The sequence below is a fragment of the Oryctolagus cuniculus genome, chromosome 2, assembly GCF_051225735.1.
Source record: "Oryctolagus cuniculus isolate XC-2025 breed Fujian yellow rabbit chromosome 2, ASM5122573v1, whole genome shotgun sequence".
In the NCBI taxonomy this organism is placed as follows: domain Eukaryota; kingdom Metazoa; phylum Chordata; class Mammalia; order Lagomorpha; family Leporidae; genus Oryctolagus; species Oryctolagus cuniculus.
In genome coordinates, this window is record NC_142868.1 from 127,995,945 (window position 1) to 128,017,433 (window position 21,489).

Genomic DNA, 21,489 nt, shown 5'->3' on the forward strand with positions numbered 1-21,489 from the left:
AAAAGGTTTGGAGAGGATATGAGACGGGAAAAACAGGCAGGGTGTGGGGAGCAACTCAGATTAGACTGTTACTGGAATTAAGACTTATTCTATGCATCTGCTCTCCCACAATATGGCGCTGGGAGAGGAGGAAACAGCTTCTACACAGCTGCCTCCAGTTCAACCAATAAACAGCAGGACCTGCTCCTGATTGGAGGAGAGCAGCATACTCGGCGTGTGGGTAGCAGAGTTGGGATTGGTGGAAGAGGACTATAAAGGAGGAGAGAGACAACATGCACGAGGAACACCTGAGGAACATCTGAGCAGCCCCCGAGAGAGAGCCGGCCGGCAGTGTGCCGCTCCTCCGCGGAAGTGGGGAAAGTGGCTAGGGGGAACCGCCCTTCCACGGAGGTGGAAGGGGCGGTAGCCAACCCGGGAAGAACCAGCAGCAAACCCGGGGAGGGCCGAGCAGACAAAAGAACAGCGCAGGGTCCTGTGTCATTCCTCCATGAAGAGGGAGAGCGTCAGCAGGGACCTACTGAAATGATTTGATGCCATGCTAAGACGCAGCCAAAGTTTTGTAGGTAAATAACATATTTTCTAAGATTGTTTTTATTTGAAAAGCATATATATATATATATATATATATAGAGAGAGAGAGAGAGAGAGAGAGAGAACCTTTTATCTGCTGGCTTACTCCCCAAATGTCCAAAACAGCCAGGTTGGGGCCAGGCCAAAGCTAGGAGCCAGGAGCTTCAACCAGGTCTCCAATGTGGATGGAGAGGCCTAAGCACTTGGGCCATCTTCCACTGCTTTCCCAGGTGCATTATCAGAGAGCTGGACTGGAAGTGGAGCATCTAGGACTCAATCCAGTGCTCAAATGGGATGCAGGCACTGCCTGCAGCAACTTAACCCACTGCACCACAGCACTGGCCACATGTAAATAATATCTAATATGCATTTTGGAATGAATGGAAATGCTGAGATGCTAGAATACCATGAGGAGAAATTGGTTTGAGCAGGAACACAGCAACCAGTTAGGAATTTGTTGTAATGATACAAGCAAAAAAATATGGGTCTGAATAAATCAGTGGTCATGAAGATAAAAGTGGAAGGATGCAGTTAAGAGTTGTAGAGGGAATCAAATCCATAAAATTTCAAGATTAAGGTTAACTGAAGATGGGGCCAGTGTAGTAGCACTGTGGGTTAAGTCACCGTCTGTGACATCGGCATTCCATACTGGAGTACCAGTTCAAGTCCCAGTTGCTTGGCTTCTAATCCAGCTTCATGCTAGCATAGCTGGGAAAGCAGCAGAGGATGGGTCAAGTGCTTGGGCCCCTGTCACCCACGTGGGAGACCTGGATGGAGTTCCAGGAGCCTGGCTTTAGCCAGGCATGTGGGAAATGAATCAAAGGATTAAATATCTGTGTATGTGTGCATCTCTCTGTGTGTGTATGTGTGACTTTTCCTTTAAATAAATAAAAACAAATCTTTAAAAAAGATTGACTGGAGATGAATGGACAAGACTCTTTATCTGTTAGAATTAATAGCAATATCACAAAGGCAAGTTGATTCAGCTAAAACAAGAAATACAAAAAAAAAAAAAAGAAAGAAAAAGAAAGGCCAAGGTTGACAGAGAAATACTTAGAAACATTTTCAGATACTTAAAAATCACATACATTAGGTACCACGTATACAGCTGCATATGTATGTGGAGCTCAGCAAAGAGGTCAGAATTAGAGAAACATAGATGGAGTATCTGAGACTCTAACAAATGAGAACCTTTAGTGAGAATCAAATAGGGTAAAGGATCAAATTCTAGGGAAATCCAATATTTAGGTAAAGAGGAGCAAGTGAAGAAATGGACATGTAACGGTCAAAAAGGCAAGAGAAAAATAAAGCAAGAGAGAGCTCTTCACGGAACTCAAGGGAAATTTGGTGTTGAAAGTAGGCTAAAGAAACGATGCCTTAGCATGAGAAGAGTTGCCTAGGGAGTTAAGCCTACACAAGAGCCAGCTTTCTAAGGCAGGTGGCTCCATGAAATTTATCTAAATTCTCTGAAATCCAAGGAAAAGGGTATACTGATTTAAACCTTATGGCAAAAGCACATGGCATGGTCAACTACACATTATTATCTCTGTAATTCTTCTTACTAGTGAGGCTAACTATTGTATACTACCAATGTCTTTTTTGCATCCTAAAGGTAAACCTTCTGCCTCATTTGACAGACTCATTTAGCCTTACCAACTACCTTATTAACTGTAAGTAGTAGCCTTACTTACTGCCATCCAGGAGATACAGTCCCACAGTCACCCTTTGATTCAAGGTTTCTTGAGAGCCTACCATGTGACAAGCATAGGGATAGGTGCCAGAAGTAAAATTGCTATCAAAAAATAGCTTTTGAAAACAACATCCATTTCAAAAGAATATGAATTAAAATACATGACAAACACGGGCATCTGCTGCCGCTTTTCACTGATTACGAAAACTCCAGTCAGAAAGTTGAAGTTCGCCTGAAGGAAGCCTTGTTACTTCTGCACTATCTGCCACCTAAGAAAGTGCAGCCTCATTAGCCTTCTAGCCAATAAAGTTACTCCGCTCAGTCTGTAGTACGAATCGTTAGGATGTTCCTCTTGGTCTCTATTCCCTTAGGGCTTTATTTTGTCTATGTTGCTATCTTCTTTCTGACACTGAGAATTCCTTCTTGCTGTACCCTATATTCTCCACTTCCACCCTCCACACCCCTCAGCAGTATGAGAACGACTGGTTCAGCTGTCTCGCCACTTCCTTACCTAGTTCTACATGCAGCGCACCCTGCTGGGCCCATGCTGTATAGCGGCAGATCTGAAGAGTGAGTTTCAAGGAGCAGCGCTGTGTATGGTTTCCAGGGAGGTATCTTTCAGCCTGGCAGCAGTTAACTGGTGACAAAATTAGCCTCTGCATACTATAATTTACAAGGTCCCATAGGATTTAATTAATCACGACATAAAGATAGAACATCACCAAGGAATTACACAGGATTCCTCTGCCTTTTCTCCAGCCATCCACACACACAGAGACACCCTCTGAGTTCTGACTTTAAATTAATTATTCCTTCCATGAGAATGTAAATAATGGTCACTAAGGGGTAACTGTTTTCCAATAGGTAATAACTATTTGCAAATAAAATTAGCCTAAATACAACTGGAATTTGTTTAATTGTAAATATATAGCCATAAACCAAAAGCATAATGGATTTAAAAAACAATAAGAACAGCAGAATTAGGATTGCTGATATAAGCAAAAATAGCAAAGAGATAGCTGGAAAATGAAAGTTACTTGCAATGGTCTAGGAAACAATTCATTGGATGGTGGCAACCTGACCACAGTACCTTACTTAAGTTTGATTACAAACGTCTAAAATTGGAGGCTCAATTCTGAGTTCAGCAATATTTATACTGTAAACTTTGTTAAAGTAATAGATATTTTTGTAAACAGATATTTTTTAAAAGTTTGGTTGATTGATTTGAGAGGCAGAGAAAAAAAAAACTGAAAGAGAAAGTTCCCACATCTGGTTCACTTCTCAAATACCCCCAGTAGCCAGGCTGGGATGCATCCAAGCCAGGAGCACTTGAAGTATCATCCGCTAGGGTACACACTAGCAGGAAGCTGATCAGAAGCAGAGGCAGGACTTGTTCCCAGGCACTCCTTCATGAGACGCAGGTGTACCAAGAGGAGGCTTACCTTACTGCACCACACTAGTCTCATTATCCTTAACTTCTAACTGAAGAGGTGAACTTAAATCATTTTCCAAACAGAAATAATCAAGGGGAGAAGAGATGACAGCAGAAAAGCATCCACTTTTCAGTAGCGCGATGCCTATGACGTATTAATATATACATCAGTTACTCTATGATGTATTACATAGATGATTTCAATTAATTATCACAACAAACCTGTCTGAGCACTACAGTTTTGTCCCATCAAAGGGGAAATGAAATCTCAAGCAACTGTTCAACCATGAGGAGAGTCTGGGGTAGGCAAGGCAGTCCTACTGAAATCCCAAGACCCAACATCCTGTCTGTTGTGAGAGGGGACTCTGCATAGCAATTTAAACCCTCTTGGGTAAGCAGAGCAAAGCAGAGCAGAGGCATGGGTGCTTCTGATTTTTGGAAAATAACTCCAGTGGTAATATGAGAAATCAGGCCTGAGGAGGGTGGACAGGAGGGAAAGGAACAGCAGGCTTTTGATCTGTTGAGACACTACAATCTGGTAGACTCAACTGTCTAAAATATGTATTAATTACCTATTACATGTGACAACTGACCACTGGCAGAAACTACCATGGAATATCATGTCATGGGTTTCCAAGACATATCATGGAAATCCAACTTACTTCAGTGATTCCACTGAAAAATAGGAAAGGCTAAACTTTGGAGGCCAGTGAGGTACTGTGGTAATTTACGTCAGCAATTTCAAGGTGAGAAGAAACTCTTTGCTTTTAACAGTTACATCAAGAGATTTCTCCCTAGTGATGTCTTCTCTGTAACACCCTGCAAAAGCAGGAGGTCCACCTGGCAGGGTGCTGAGTGGCGACTTCGCTCTTACAGGAGTGACAGTGGATGGCCTCAAGTGCTCTCTAATCTTCATTAGAAGTTTTAATGGGCCTATAAAAAAAAGCAGCCACATAGTAGCAAATAGCTTCAGAAATGACTGCCATATGCAGACTTATTTCTCTCTCTCTCTTCTTTCTCTACTCCACCTAACTGGGGACTGAACAGTTACTGCCATACCATTAAAATGCCCTACATTTTCTTTATATAGATGATCTAACTGGAAATCACACTCCATTCCACTTTAAAAATGTTTCTGTAATAGAGATTTTTGAACCAGCAGATGGAAGACCTCTCTCTCTCTCTGCCTCTCTGTAATTCTTTCAAATACATAAATAAATCTTTAAAAAAGATTTTAAAAAACCACCTGCAATATTATCATGATCTACTAGGAGCAATTTTCTTTTATTTGACAGATAGAGTTAGACAGTGAGAGAGAGAGACAGAGAGAAAGGTCTTCCCTCCACTGGTTCACCCCACAAATGGCCACCACGGCTGGAGCTACGCCGATCTGAAGCCAGGAGCCAGGTGCCCCCCCCTTCCTGGTCTTCCACGCGGGTGCAGGGACCCAAGCACCTGGGCCATCCTCCACTGCCTTCCCGGGCCACAGCAGAGAGCTGGACTGGAAGAGGAGCAGCCGGCACTAGAACCCGGTGCCCATATGGGATGCCAGTGCCGCAGGCAGAGGATTAACCTAGTGAGCCAAGGCGCTGGCCCTGGAACAATTAATTTTTTTAATACTAAAATTGAGACTACAGGGCATGGAGTAGTAAAACTTAGATTTGTAATTACTTTATTTAACCATTTAATTGCAAACACACAATTTTTCATGGTCATTACTAAGTTCAGTATTTGGAGAGATTTTATTGTACAAAAAACCTTCCATTAGATTAATAATGCTTTGAACTTTAGGAAAAAAAAAAACTCTAGGAATTTATAAGTGCTGTGATGTCAACTTTTAAAAATATTACTTATTTATTTAAAATGCAGAGGGATAGGGGGAGGGATAGAGATCATCCATCCACTAGTTCACCACCCAAGTGTCAACTCTTTTATAAATCTGTACATCTTAACGGAAAGAATTAAAGAAGGAGAATGGGATGTGGTACAGCAGCTTCAGTCACCACGTGGTTCCATTCCTGGACACTCAGCTTCTGATCCACCTTCCTGCTAATTTGCATCCTGAGAGGCAGCAGGTGATGGCTCAGGTACCTGAGTCCCTGCCTTCCAGTGGGAAACTGGATGGAGTTCTGGGTTCTCGGGTGTTGCAGGCATCTGAAGGATGAACTAGCACATGGAACATTTCTCTATCTCTCTGCCTTTAAATTAATTAATTAATTAGTAAAAAATAATCAAAAATTTCTCTGCTGATCATGTGTGTATACGACTGTAGAATGCTTATCATAGAACATTATGAATGTTCATCATAAAATTATCACAGCCTTGGAGAGTCGATATTATTACCCCATTTTATAGATAGGGAAACAGAGGCATAGAGGGAAGAGTTGTGGTAAAATCTAAACACAAGCTCACTGTTTGCTCAACACCATCCTGTCTTAGTGACCACTAGAGTGCCCAACCATGAGGACCCACACTGGACTCAGTTATGTTCTCAGCTTTGTAAGGTGTCTGCCAAATGTATCTGCATCTATGGGTGACTCTTTCTTTAATAAATGCATGCCATCAGGAAAAAAACAAAGTATCAGAACATTTGGGGAAAGTTTCCTTAAGCTGTTGCTGAAAAAAAGAAGTTTGGGAAGTACTCTTACGTTGAATTGGTTGAAGAGAAAACCAAATGGATATTTTTAGAGGGAGAGAAGGAAGTGTGTCTGTGTTGTGTTTTATTTCACCACTGAATCTTAGAACATGCAAATAACTGTCTAGTGGCAGCCACTGCCGCCAGCAATACCCTCACCCGGTATCAGAGGGATGGTCCCAGCTGCTCCCTTCAGACCAGCTTCCCGTTAATGCATGCTGGGAGGCAGCAGAGGATGTTTCAAGCATTGAGTCCCTGCCACTCATGTGGGAGACCCAGACACAGTTCCAGGCTCCTGGCTTTGGCCTGGCACAATCCTGGGTGTTGCAAGCATTTGGGGAGTGAATCAGCAGATGGAATTTCTCTCCTCTCTCCCCCTCTCTCTCTCCCTCTCTTCCCCACTCCCTAATCCCTCTCTTCCCCTCTCTTCCTCCCCCCACCATTCCCTCTCTCTTTCCCTCCCTCCCTGTCTTGCTCTGCCTTTCAAGTAGATGTAAATAAATAAACATTTCAGTTACTCCCTAGCTCAGGCAGTACTACACCGTAGGAGGTACAGGAGAAGGAGAAAATATATAACCCTGGTGAATACAGATGAACAGGAGAAAAATAAGAAATCACAAAACAAAGTAAGGCCAAATTTAAAGTATGCAGGTAAACAGTTTAAACAAAGCATATGTTTCTCTAGCACATAATTCACTAGGACAAAGGACTCCTTTGGTTCCTTTTGAAGATCCATTTAAGTGATGATGATGTTGGATCAGTGAGTCCTGTAGAGAAGTTTGTTGTGGCTCAATAAGCAAGCAAGACTGTGGCGTCCAGAGGCTCTCTCACCTGGTCCCGGAGCCGCCTAAGCAGTCCATCGCTCCAGACTGCGCACTGCCTACTGCAACCTCACCTGAACTGCATCCATGTTTGCCACAATCCCAGGGCCATCGATGTTTCCAGAAAGGACTGTGGAGACTTTCACTTGCATAACATCCGTGTCCAAAATGTTGTCATAAGCAGAATAAATGCTTCCTGAAGGCCACTTACCCATGTCCGGATCCCTTGAGTTCGGGCCCATAATCCGTACTTAGGTCAAATGACATGTTTGCAGGTATACAGGAAACCACTGGAGTGTTTCGCTTAATGTTCTATTTGGCCACCAGATGTCAGTGTATGACAGAGAATGCTAAATACTACTGCTTGTTTCTAGCTAGACCAGATTTTAAAAAGGCAATTTTGAAGAGTTTAACTTGTCAGAGAGAAAAAGAACAGACTGATCAGAAGACACTGTACTGGGAGGCGAGAATGTGAAGAGCTGAGAACCGCTGGGTGCTACTAATCCTCAGATACTAATACCAGGCCCCAACAGATGGGAAAGTCAGCATTCACTTCTTGAAAAGGTGCATCTAAAAGTCTGTGGTTTTGTTTTTTAATAATTTTTTATTTTTATGACCTTGTCTAAATAAAATCGGAGTTGGCCTTGGCAACTCATGACAAGAGTCTCAGGTCATTACTGACACCATAAACAAGAGTGTTAATTTGTTAAGTCAACAACAGGAGTCACTGTGCACTTATTCCTCATATAGGATCTCCATCTTTAATGTGTTGTACAATGTGAATTAATGCTATAACTAGTACACTTTGTGTTTCGGTGTGGGTGCAAACTATTGAAATATTTACTTAATTTATAGTAAGTTGACCTTCTGTATATAGACAATTGAAAATGAATCATGACGTGAATGGAATGGGAGAGGGAGTGGGAGATGGGAGGGCTGTGGGTAAGAGGGAAGCTACGGGGGGGAGGGGAAGCCATTGTAATCCATAAACTGTACTTTGGAAATTTATATTTATTAAATAAAAGTTAAAAAAAATTTTTATTTTGAAAGTCAGAGTTAGAGAGAAAGGGGGAAAGACAGAGAAAGAGAGAGAAGCGCGCATGAGAGAGAGATCTTCCATCTGCTAGTCTACTTCCTAGGAGCCTGGAGCTTCCTCCCAGTCTCCTACATGGGTAAGAGGGGACCAAACACAAGGGCCATCTTCTGCTGCTTTTCCCAGGAACATTAATGGGGAGTGCAGAAGCCTGGTCTTGAACCACTGCCTATATGGGATGCTGGCATTGCAGGCTGTGGCTTTACCCGTAAACCACAACACAGGCCCGATTTTTTTTTTTTTTTCAAGAAGTTAAGTGAGCATGCTAAGTTCAGTGCAGCATTTCAATTCAACATAAACATATTAACCTAAATTAGAAAAATTTGGGGCCGGCACGGTGGTGTAGTGGGTAAAGCTGCTGCCTGACGTGCTGGCATCCCATATGGGCTCCGGTTCAAGACCCAGCTGCTCCACTTCTGATCCAGCTCTCTGCTATGACCTGGAGAAGCAGTAGAGGATGACCCAAGTCCTTGGGCCCCTGCACCCATGAGGGAGACCAGGAAGAAGCACCTGGCTCCTGGTTTCGGATCAGTGCAGTGCTGGCTGTACCAGCCATTTGTGGGGTGAACCAATGGAAGGAAGACCTTTCTCTCTGTCTCTCTCTGTCTATAACTCTACCTGTCCAAAAAAAAAAAAAAAAAAAAAAAAAGGCCTAGAGAAGTTATCTCAGTAACCCATGGTCACACATATTTCATTATCTGCAGAGCTTGGAGTAGTAGCCAGAAACTTGAATCCAAATCCTAGGCTTTTCCCAGTGTCTTGGGCTACTTCTAACAGTCATTCAGGGGAACTACTTCATTAATAATAGCACCGATAACTACTAAGCAGCACTGATAGAAGTATTAAAGGAAAACAGACATAATAGCTATTTATTTAAGTATTTAAAAAGCTGTGCTTTTTAAAAAGATTTATTTATTTGAAAGGCAGAGTTACAAAGAAGCAGAGGCAGAGAGAGAGGTCATCTAGCTGGTGGTTCACTCCCCAAATGGCCACAATGGCCAGAGCTGGGCTGATCCGAAGCTTGGAGCCAGGAGCTTCTTCTGGATCTCCCCTGTGGGTGCAGGGGCTCAAAGACTTGGGCCTATCTCTGCCACTTTCCCAGGCACATTACCAAGGAGCTGGATCAGAAGTGGAGCAGCCAGGACTCAAACTGCAGCCCATATGGGATAGCAGCACTGCAAGCAGCGGCTTTACCCACTATGCCACAGCACCAGCCCCAAAAGTTCATTTAAAAATAACTGGAATGGCGGCCAGTATTGTAATGTAGTGGGTAAAGCCACTGCCTGTGACGCTGGCATCCAAAATGGATGCTGGTTTGTGTCCTAGTTGCTCCACATCCAATGCAGCTCCCTCCTAATGGCCTGGGGTGGAAGATGGCTCAAGTGTTTGGGTCTCTCTTTTTTTTTTTTTTTTTTTTTTTTTTTTGACAGGCAGAGTGGACAGTGAGAGAGAGAGACAGAGAGAGAAAGGTCTTCCTTTTGCCGTTGGTTCACCCTCCAATGGCCGCCGTGGCCGGCGCGCTGCGGCCGGCGCACCGCGCTGATCTGATGGCAGGAGCCAGGAGCCAGGTGCTTTTCCTGGTCTCCCATGGGGTGCAGGGTCCAAGCACTTGGGCCATCCTCCACTGCACTCCTCTGCTGTCCATGTGGGAGACCCAAAGGAAGCTCCTGGCTCCTGGCTTCGGATCGGCCCAGCAAGGGCCATTGCTACCAGCTGGGGAGTGAAGCAGCAGATGGAAGATCTCTGTCTATCTCTCTGTCTGTAATTCTGAATTTCAAAACAAATAAACTAATTAAAAAACAGAAAAACTGGAATGAACTCAGTAAAGTTCCTAAGTTTGCCTACTTGAACTCTTCAGTGTTTGAGCTAGGAGTCTGAGATTGTTTGCTGGCAGAACTGGGTCTGGATTTGCTTACTGGCTTTCATATCTATGCATCTGTCCTTCATTTTGCTAACTTCTTTAGAACATTTTAACAACATCTTGCCTTTGCCTCCTCAGCACGTTTACAGAATTTGGTAATTCCCTCATTTTCACCCTCATTCTAAAGTAGTATAATACAGGAAATGTATAATCTTCATAATATCATACGGATCTCTCAGGTGACTGTAGTCAAAGGAGTGGGAGTAATTCTCTGATAAATAATTAAGCTGGCTGCTACAGAAAAAGGGATGAGTAGAACTGAAAAGGGACTGAACAAGACGCCTAGCAAACACCTGCTCTTCCAGGTAGTGCTCATCCTTCCCTGAGTAAGGAGGACTCCCTGAGCCAGCCAGGGCTCTGCCTGATGGCTCCTTAAGAGACTGAGTTTCCGTGGAAGCATCTGTCTGGTCCTAGTAAAATAAGAAGAAATAATTACTCACTATTAAAAAAAAGAACCATAAAGTTGATTTGGAATGGAGGACAGAAGAAAAAAACCACAACATCTTGATCCCAATGAAGAAGTTTAAGGTCATGCATTTGGGCTTCTGACCTAATCTTCCTACATGGCATTCCAGGGCTCCACTGAAACTTTTCCCAACCCAGATCTCCAAACCCTGCTGTGGGGCTGTAAATATGTTCAGGGCTCCAGGCACTTCTTCTCCATGGCTCTCAAGTGGGTGGGGGTCCTGCTGTGCAATGCCATCTACACTCCTGCTCTAAACTCCATCCTCTGTGTTGGAGTTTTTGATTATCTGTGTGCACTGAGAGAAGTCAATAGATGGGATAATTTTTGAGCAGTTACCATTGGAGCATGGTGCTGCTCCCCAAATAATTTTCTCATCTTTGTAGTTAACACAGGTTCTCACTTTTGCTAACCATAGGTTATTTTTGCCCCCAGTGGTTGGGGATGGCAATGTCCCATCATTGCTTTTGCTGTCAATCCACCATCTCCATCTACTGAACACCAGATCAGTAAAAGAATTACAGACCAATTTAAAGATAAGAGAGAGGAAAATCTAAGAAGGTGGAGGTAGGCATAAAAAAATCAAGTAGAAACAGGAAGGGGAAATTAAGCAGCGCTGGGATGTCAGGGTGACATTTCAGCTCAGTGTGGTTGAGAACAGATTGTTTTATTTCTCAAATGCAGTTATTTAAATCCCACAAGTGATGTCAGTTGTAATATAAATAAGGAGGCACTGTCAATCCCCTAGTGCTCCCCTCCTAAACTTGTAGCATTTGAAAATTAGAACACAGAAGCATATCTATTTTGTGAGTGAGTGGGGGTTCCTAGAGACTCCCAGGCAGACTGGCATGGTGGGTCAGGTGTAGATTTGATTTCAAGGCTAGTGCACAGTCAAGAAATAGAAGTGAAGGCTGGAATCTACTTCTTCAAGAACTCTGTCAGGAAAAGATGAAAGAGAGAAACTATGAGAATATGGTAATAAAGTAGCCTAAGGTTTTCTTTTCTTTTTAGATTAGAGAATAGGAATACATTTGTCTGTAGGCAGAGGGATGCAACAAGCAGAGAATAAGAAACTGTGCAAGAACAAAGGAATCAAACACATTCTCAAGGCAAGGGGGAGAGGAAGGAAACAACGTTGCAAGCAGGAAGCTTAGTTGGAGCTATTCAAGATAACATTTACTGTCATTTTGGAAGAAAAATATGTCTAAAAAAGAAACAACTATAGATGATAAGGGTAGTTTCACAAATGGTGTCAATTTCAAATTTTATAGCTTATAAAGACAAGGTTAAAATGTTGCAAATTACATTTTTCAAAGTATCTTTTCCACAAAGAAAACTTTCAAAAACAAGATAGGGCATAGTATTCTCTTTGTTCCGTAATAAAATAAGTTCTGAAATATTTCTCTTTCCCCTTCTCAAAAATTTTCTCAGCCAAAATTGACACCAAAATATGATTTACTTCTGAGTAGTCATTATCTCTTTAATAGTCTTTGCAATATTCCCTCGTGGATAGTTTCACCAGAAAGCAGGAACCATTTCAAATTGCCGTATTTCCAGCAAGGACTGATTTTCCTATTCATTAGGAATACTTTTTACTGTTTTGGTGTTGTGTCATTAGAGACTGTCTTGACGGTTTTAAGTTGTTAAAATAGTTTTTCTTGGGGCCAGCTCTGTGGTGTAGAAGGTTAAGCCCTGCCTGCAGTGCTGGCATCCCATATGGGCGCTGGTTCATATCATTGCTGCTCCACTTCCAATTCCACTCCTTGCTGATGCGGCTGGGAAAGCAGCCAAAGATGGCCTGACTCCTTGGGTCCCTGCACCCATGTGGGAGACCTGGATGAGGCTCCCAGCTCCAGGCTTCTGCCTGGTCTACCCTAGCCGTTGTGGCTTCGGAGTGAACCAGTGGATGAAACATTCTCTCTCTCCTTTTCTCTCTGTATCTCAGCTTTTCAAATAAATACTTAAATCTTAAGAAAAGTTTTTCTATACCCTCATTCTTCTGCTTCATTGGTTTCTACATTAACTATTCATGTAGGTAGAATAATAGTGTGAGAAAATAGATCACCAAGCATTATGCCACGATTATAACTATCCAGATGGCAATCAGTCCTTTGCCTTTAAACAAATGAATGTAAGAATAGTAATTTTTACCTTGTTCTAATCAACTAAATTTTAAACCACATCTGCATCCAACCTCCTACAAAACTAGGTTTGACATACTCATGACTATTAATATGAAGTGTGTTTCCAATTCAATTTTAGGGCTTGCTAGCTAGGCTGACTATGGAAATACATTTTTCATTTTTATAGCTTCTTTTATTTCAGGACTTCAAAGACATTTGAACTATTTAAATTGTCACTACATCACAAAACCATTAAACCTCCTATTAGTAAGGAATATTGCCAGCAAAGTAAATTATAGGAAATTTAAATAAGCTTTTCACTCAACAAGATATCAATTTGTTCAATATCTGAGTTCAGTATTAAGGACTCAAGACAGATGCCTGTGAATTCTAAATCAACTTCAAGTTGGCATGCCTGAGAAATAAAAAATACTATTCATCATAGAATTGTAGAATAAAAAATTTTAATTCTGTCTCAAGGTAAAGAGAAGTGATAATTTTTTCCAATGAGAAAATTCAAATATCAGTAAGCACTTTCTATTTTGCAAATGTCAAAAATGATAAAAAAAAAACTACAACTGGCTCATTAACTCATATTTTGTAAATTCAATACGATTTTGCTAGCATTAATACTTTTGAGTAAGTACTGAAATTAAATTGCATGTACTAAATGAAAATTGTTAAGAAACCACCCAAGATAAATTACTGTCTCAGAATTGCATTTCAATCAGCTCCATATGTTGATTTTTGTTAATCATTGAAAGATTAAACACTAGGTAATGTTTTATGTAGTCTATAGCTTGAAATCCGGTGAACATTTAATAATAAAGTTGGTTACTATACTTAGATAATAGAGATTGACTGTTAATATATAATATATAAAGGTACTTCCAAAAACCATGCATGGTTTTTTTCATAATACAAATTTGTCATGGACTGTTTAAAGACCCTTGTATGCACCAACTTCATTATTTTTACACCAAAATAAAATTAGTATTTAATTATATTTTCCAAGAAACTATTGAAATGATGTTATACAAAGTTTACATTATAATAAGTAATACATTAGCTAATATATAGCATATAATTAATAAAATATAGCTAGTGCCTTGCTCAGTTGCTGTATATGTTTTATTAAAAACACACTGGATGACTGTGTGCATGTGTTCACTTTCTGAGGCTCTGTCTGTCCCACAGGAGAGGATCGTCACTGCGGGAATGAAAACAGCTGAGCCATCCATCATGCTGACACGCCTCACTAATAGATGTCCTTGAGTTCAGTGTTACAAACCCAAAGCCTCTTGCAATTCCAGAGTGATGTTTTGATTGCTAAATTCACAGGTGGTAAAAGCTCCTTTTAATGAAAATGGAAACAAATGGGACGCTAGAACCATCACAGCTTGGACAGAAGGTGGCGGCCACTGAAGGATGAGACTATCACCCAGCCAGGTACTACGGTACTGCCATCTCCTTGCACAGGCTTTATTGCTTACTTTTTTATTATAAAAGAAATTATGATTATAATATTAGTTTGTTAAAATTTGGCTAAGTGATCCATTCTTTTTTTATCTACTTTTTCTTTTAATTCTGCTTTAATAATATCAAATTTAAGAAAAGCAACTTAAAGATGGAGTAAGAACGGGTTAGTGTGATTCCAATATTGAGCACTTTGTGTCTTTTCAGGAGAAACTGTATATCAACATAAATCTTCTGTCAGTTAACTTCTGAAGAAGAAAATGGAAACAGAAACCCACAGGTCAAGGGTTATATAAGATTTTTTCCTGGGGTTGGGGATTGTTGCATAGCTGGGCTTGTAAAGCCGCTGCCTGGGATCCCATGTAGGTGCTGGTTCAAGTCCTGGCTGCTCCACTTCCATTCAAGCTCCCTACTAATGTGCTTGGGAAAGCAGCAGAGGAAAGCCCAAGTACTTGGAACCTTGTTTCCACATGGGAGAGCCAGAAGAAGTTCCTGGCTCCTGGTTCCAGAATGGCCCAGTCCAGGTCTCTCTCTCTCCCTCCCTCCTTCCCTCTCTCAGTAACTCTGACTTTCAATTTAGTAAATATTAAAAAAAAAAAAAAAGGCAAATGCCATGCTGGTATCTCTATCAGTGTTTTTTTTTTTTTCTTTAAAAATGTATTTATTTGAGAGGAAGAGTTACAGATGGGGCAGAGAGGGTGTGGGGAGAGAAAGAGAGACAGAGAGGTCTTCCATCCACTGCTTCACTCCCCAAATGGCTGAAATGGCAGGAGCTGGGCCGATTCGAAGCCAGGAGTCAAAAGCATCTTCCAGGTCTCCCACCCAGCTGAGGAGCCCAAACATATGGGCCATCCTCTACTGCTTTCCCAGACCATTAGCAGGGAGCTGGATCAGAAGCGGGGCAGCTGGGACTCAAACCAGTGCTCATACGGGATGCTGCTGCCACAGGCAGACCTATACACCAGCCCCTCCTCTATCAGTCTTACAGTGATGAGATAAGTAATGACATCTTTCTTATTTTTTTTTTTTTTTTAAGAAATAAAAGTGATTTCCTCCTAGCGTCAGACAAAGTACCCTCTTATAAGCCTTTCTGTTTCAACAGATGACTCAACTGGTCCTATGGATCTGACAACTGCTCAACATTGTTCTGAACAGCTTCTGGCTGGTATTGAAATGAGTATTTATCATTGTCATTTTCTTTAAACTATCTCCTGAGTGCAAGATGGCTTCTCCCCGCAGTGCCACATCTTGAGCTGCCCGAACTTGCAGCTCCGGGCTCTGGCAGGCCTTCAGCAGCTGCTTGGTGAGCAGGAACGCACTGTTACCACAGGTTCACCTTCTCCCTGAGGGGCCACTTCACTGACTGATTGCCATCGCCCAGATGGTGACCACCTCCACCATTTTTAGTCAATTCCATCATTTCATAAGATAGTTTTGTATTTGAAACTGTTTGTAATTTCCTATTGCTTGATGAGTCCCTTTTTGTTCTAATGCTCACTTTTAAAATCAGTGTAACATGTTAATACCTGCATTCATGACCCATCCACTTTCTTGTCTTTAAATTATGCATTCATGTATTCTGTATTTCAGAAAATAAACCCAAAATCAAAACCTTCATTATCACTCTAAAAACCTCTTAGAATTTTTATTCAGATTTCCTGAATAATAAAATTTGGTAGATTCAAGTTTTCCTAAGCAGGGTCATGATACCACTTAACAAAGGGTAAAACTGACCTCCACTAATGTACTATTATTTTTTAGGCCTTCCAAAACTAATTTCTAGCACATATAAGGGAAATGAACTAAGTAATAAAACAAAGCTAACAAATTAGTTATATTGAAGATCCTTCTTATTTTCCATTTTTTTGCATTACAGAAACCTAGTACTTTTGTATATTTATTTTGCAACTGAATCTTATTAAATACTCTTTCCATGGATTTCCAATTGTTCACTGAAATTCTGTAAATACCTCTACATATTATCAATTCCCAATTTCTGTACTAAACACTTTAAATTCATTATATTTACTCCTCACAAAAGAAAAGCCTTTAGAAAAGAGTATATGGCCTGTGTTCCATATACGCATACTTTAGCTACATAAACAAATAAGAGAGGGTAGACCTCTGTGGAAACTGCACAGCCCTGTCTGAATGCAAACTGTGATAATTATTGGTCAATTCCATCCCAGTCTTCACGCCTTGAGCAATCACCAGTTTACTCCAGATCTTCTTTTGCCAAAAATTCTTGTCATTATGTCTAAAAGCAAGTTCACTGTCTTTCTTTATAGCCATTAAATAACCTATGTTTTCTTCTGTGAATTCCTGTAACATTGCATTTTATCACTCAAAACTGTTTAGTATATTCTACTTCTCTCATCTCCTCTATAACAAAATATCACCCTTGAAACCAGATACTAATGATTTACAAATCTTTGTGGCTCTCGTAACACATGTAGGCACTCACTGTTCATCTCACAGGTCGGCTCCTATCCTGATCAGCAGAGGTGAGGACTCTGAGCAGGGGGCTGGTAACATCCTCCTCCCATGCACCGGGATGCCATGAAGACGGCTCAGGCACAGTGAGCTAGCCACCTGCCCTGCCCGAAGCAGCAGGTGCAGCATGTGGGTCTCTCATGGGACTGGCATAGACAGGGCTAAGGAAGACCAGGATCTCATGTGGAGTAGGAAGGCAATGGAGTTTTCCCTGACTTAAAACAAAAATTGAAGGCAGTCTTCCTCCAAGCAGAACACAGAGGAAGTCTGCATTCAGGCTGACCATATCATTTTTAACATTAAAGATAGCAGACTAAATGTCTGTGGGATACCCCACCTACTTAGAAGGGATCAGGTCCTCCTAAGTAATAGTTGTTTCTTTAAGCAGAAGCAAAATAGGCTCTGCCAATATGTTAGATCCTTCTGCCAATATGTTAGAAAGACACTATGTAACTTCGCTTACTGTCAAAAGCCTCTGAGAGAGGAAAGTCAATGCATACGATCATGGTGGTCCTCTCTCCTCAGCACATGTTTTCAAAGCAAGCACACACCCTTCTTTGTACATCCCCCAGATGCTTACATCGAATTCATTTAGAGCGGCAGCCAGCTCGCCGATGCCCGTGTGGCCTTTGGCTTCGTCAGTGGGCGAGGTAGCTTGAGCAGCATTGGAGATGCCGGCGATGGCCTCCTGGACTTGTTTGAACACATAATCGCGGTTGGCTCTTGTGGCAGCAACATCTGGGTGGCGGAGAAACGCCTGGGAGGCTGTGTACAGCATTGTGGCGTTTTTCTTCAGAGCTCCTCGGGCAGCTGCCATCTCATCCCGACAGTGAGGGTCCTTCAGCTCCTGTGAGTGCAAACATGAAACCTGTCACCAACAGCAAGGCTGAACCCAAGCATTTGCAACAGGACGTGGAGTCACAGACTCATAGACACACGCTGAATTGTACAAACTGCTTTCTCTCCCTGTGCTGTCTCTAGCTGCCAGGACTTTGCATACACTGTTCCTTCTATGTGAAATGTCTGAGCTTTCCTCCTCCGCCCTACCTTTACAACAGGGTTCTCCTTAAACACAGCATGTCCTCCTAGGACCAACTTGCTGAGCCCTGTCCCTGTCCATCTGCTCCCACAAGACCCTCTCCCTCTCCTATCTTTAATGCTCAACACACTGTTGGATTGACTTATTTAAGCATACATTTAAGCTTCTGACATTGTGTTTCTAATGATGGTAATGGATCCTGAATATCTCATTTTGTGGTTTGTTAGTCATCAGCCCAAGTGTCTAGCCTACAGACACGCACTCAGTAAATAGCGCTGAAAAATGCACAAACCAGACAACCAAAGAGGGAAGTGGATGACTGCATGGATCACAGTCAGCAGCATACTGAAAGCCTGAACTGCAGCCCTCTGAGGCCAGGCTTGCTCCCATCTTCAGGAAGCACTATAGTCGCAGGAAACTTGTGAGTTTTTTGCTCAGTCCAATCATGCCATTTCATTATTATTTTCAGAAGAGGCTTCTAACAGCAGTTCAATCATGTGTTTAGAGTATAGAAAATAATAGGCCAAACACAAATTGTTTTTCTGGTTTGGGGTGTCAAAACAATACACTAGGAAGTCTCCTGACTTTAGGCTTTAAAGAAGATCCTTAAGAAAATAGTTGCATCATTTTTGTTTGTTTTTTGAAAATGTGAAAGGCAGGGCTGCTTTCTGAGTGCCATGTAGAATTCCAGCTGAGTATCTCTGGGAGAATATTCTATCAGTTAGCATCAACAAAGAGTATTTGAACTACTGGCTTCTCTTAATACTTGCTCATTTGGTGCATGATAGATAGATGACCTAGCAAGAATAAAATGCATCTTCTCTTTGGTGGGTCAAAATAATTCAGAGACAAGCACGTTATATTTGATATTTGTGGTTGTTAAGACAAATTGACAACAAATTATTAATATTCTACTGAGCCATCTATTTTCCTTTGCTTTGGCTCTGACAGATAAATGCCAGCCAACACAATTTCTAAATTGAAGTTGTTTAATTTGAGCCCTAGAAATGAAAACAGACAAACAAAGAACAAACATTGGAGATACTCTGATCTGGAGGCAGGATAATCTCATGTAGTCATGAGAGGTCTCCTTAACTTTCACATTAACTGGCTCAGAAATTCCATTCCTGAGTCTGTCTATTGAAAATAAATCTACATAGATATGTGACAGATGAGAGGTAGAAAATTCTCTTTGTAAAGATATCTGACAAAGCACCCTTTAGTCATAAGAAAAGAGCTAGAAACAACCTAATGCTGAATTAAGAATTGGTTAAGTAAACAACTGAAACATTCATTGGTGGACTTTTAGGTATAGTATGATTAAATATTCAAATGCAAAGATAAATAACTGAAAGACAGTATACTAAAATATTGGCACTATTTGCTCATGTGTGGTAGGTTGTTATGTAGATTTCTTTTAATACTACTTTTTTTAAATCTAAATTTTCTCAAAAATGTATGAAATAGCACTTATTCAAAACAAAGCATTAATAAAATAAAATGAGTAATATGTATGCTTTTTCTCCTATGAATATCTCATCTGTTCTCATGGCTTTTAAACCCAAGTGCAGGCTGAGGACCTGTGTTTCAATCTCCAAGCAACCCTTCTTTTCTATTGATATTTCAATGCGACTGTCTGACAAGCATCTCAAAATTAACAGTCTAAACATGAAATCTTGACTTCTAACCCCTCTTCCAATCTTCCCCGTCTCAGGAAATCATCACCATGTACCCATTTACTGAAACAAGAAGCTTAAAGGCAAACTGACTGCTGCGACCATGGAAGCTTACACAGTCAGTTCAACAGTAGCTCCTGTGTTCTTAAAATATACTTTGCCTCCCATTCTTTTCTTTACCCCTATTGTTCCCACACCAGTGGAGTCTACCACCCTCTCTCACCTAGGCTTCTGAGCCGCCCCTGCCCACCGCCCCAGCTTAACCTCTTCACTCCACTCCCTCTTAGGCAACACAGCTAGTCATATTAAAATGTAAATCCAAGACAATGTTACCAAATGTTGAGCTGCTAAGATACTAACACTCACAACAATATCCAAACACTCTGCAGGAGAATGTGAGCATCCTGGCCCCACCTTTCCTCCTGACCCCACACTTTGTTCACAGAGTTCAAGGTTCCCTGTCTTTCAGTTGTATAAACAATCCAGATGGCTTCAAGGTTTCCCTCTGTGCTTCAGAGTAACTTTGCTCCTAACCATGTCACATTTTATCTACCATGGAAGATTCCTCTTGAATAATTTTTAAAATTGTTTAATTTTTAAAAATACTTAAAAATAAGCATATAAACCAAAATCATGTGTATGTGCCTGTCACAAAAAGAACTAGCTAGATCTTGGTCAAGTTTGTGATCCCAGTATCATTTGAGCCTGGCACACAGTGAACACTTTACATTGGTCACAGAGAAATCAGTGAATCACTTCGAATTGCTAATTGGAGAATTCTGGGAGCAGTCTAGAGGATAGGTGAGAAGGATTGGAGCAGACTCTTCCACCTTCTTCAAAGTGACTTACACTGACCTCTGCCATCCCTCCCTCTCCTCTCTCCCACCACCCCTATTCTCTCTGCCTTTCACTGCTTCCATTTTTTTCATTTCTTTCACAAAGATTTCACTCCATATGTTGGATATCCTGGGTGTGCATAAACATGATTCTGTCCACAGGACTGGAAAAATAAGTGAGGGCCAAGAATGATGTCTAGAGAGTGAGCAGAGCACCACATCACAGTCTGGCATTTTTTAAAAAAATGACTTCGGAGGCATTCTTACAGCAGACAGGGTTAGAATGTGGTGAGGCTGGTACGTGTCTGGGACCTGCACAGACAAGGGCCAGAGAGGACACAGGGGGCCTAAGCATGAAGATGGTCTTTGTGACCATGGATTCTTAGGGCATTTTATAGCAAGCAGATGTCATTAGCTGATGCATCATATGGGCCTAAAATGCTATAACATATAGATAGATAGATAGATAGATAGATAGATAGATAGATATAGACAGATGGACATATATTTGTGAGAGAGACAGAGATACAGACATATTTAATTTTGAGAGGGAGGGAGGGAGGGAAGGAGGGGAGAGAGAGAGAAATCGAGAAAGTTAGAGAGAGAGAGAGAGAGAAAGAGAGAGAGAGAGAGAAATTCCTGACCAGTGGCTCACCCTCCAAATGTCTGCAGGTCCAGAAACTCAATCCAAGTGCCCCACATGAGTGAAAGGACCCAGCCATATGAGCCGTCACCAGTGCCTCTCAGGGTCCACATTAGCTGGAAGCTGTAAACGGTAGTGTAGCCAGGACTGAAACCCAGGGGCTCTGATATGGGATGTGAACATCTCAACCAGAGGCTTACCTGCTACACCAAACGCCTGCCCCTAGAAGTTAAACAGACTCACCCATTTTCTCCCTTAGCATTTCCAAAACTTTTCCCACCTGTTGTCTTCTTGCTGCTACATAGTTAAGTTTCACCATCTCTTTTCCAAACTCTTTAAAACGGTTTGCCAGGTCTTGCTCATTGGTAGCATTTTTGACAGCTTCCAGGGCCTCTTCTACCTGAAGTGGTAAAAAATATTTTTTATAAGTGGCTCATAACAAAATATGATTGAGCATTATAAATGGTAATTTAAAAAAAACATTAATATGTACCACAATGTAAAGGAAATAAGTATCCTGAACATTCAGGTTAAATATTATAGTCAGATATCATATTAAATATTATAGTCAGATTAAA

General features: G+C 41.4%; 1 protein-coding gene and 1 long non-coding RNA gene across 5 annotated transcripts in view; one reads left to right on the top strand and one right to left on the bottom strand.

Moving 5' to 3' along the window:
* CTNNA2 (catenin alpha 2) overlaps window positions 1–21,489 on the bottom strand; it is a 1,277,539-nt gene that overhangs the window by 811,369 nt on the left and 444,681 nt on the right. For all 4 annotated transcript variants that reach the window (XM_051842709.3, XM_089327497.1, XM_051842710.3 and 1 more), the window contains 2 exons: window positions 21,192–21,311; window positions 17,298–17,564 (listed from right to left, as the gene is read on the bottom strand). In XM_051842709.3, the coding sequence (XP_051698669.1) occupies window positions 17,298–17,564; window positions 21,192–21,311 (387 nt within the window). The remainder of the gene's footprint in view (window positions 1–17,297; window positions 17,565–21,191; window positions 21,312–21,489) is intronic.
* On the top strand, window positions 282–15,788 carry LOC149128046 (uncharacterized). Its single transcript, XR_016229674.1, has 4 exons — window positions 282–563; window positions 14,090–14,197; window positions 14,432–14,504; window positions 15,327–15,788. It is a non-coding gene; the product is annotated as an uncharacterized LOC149128046 (long non-coding RNA).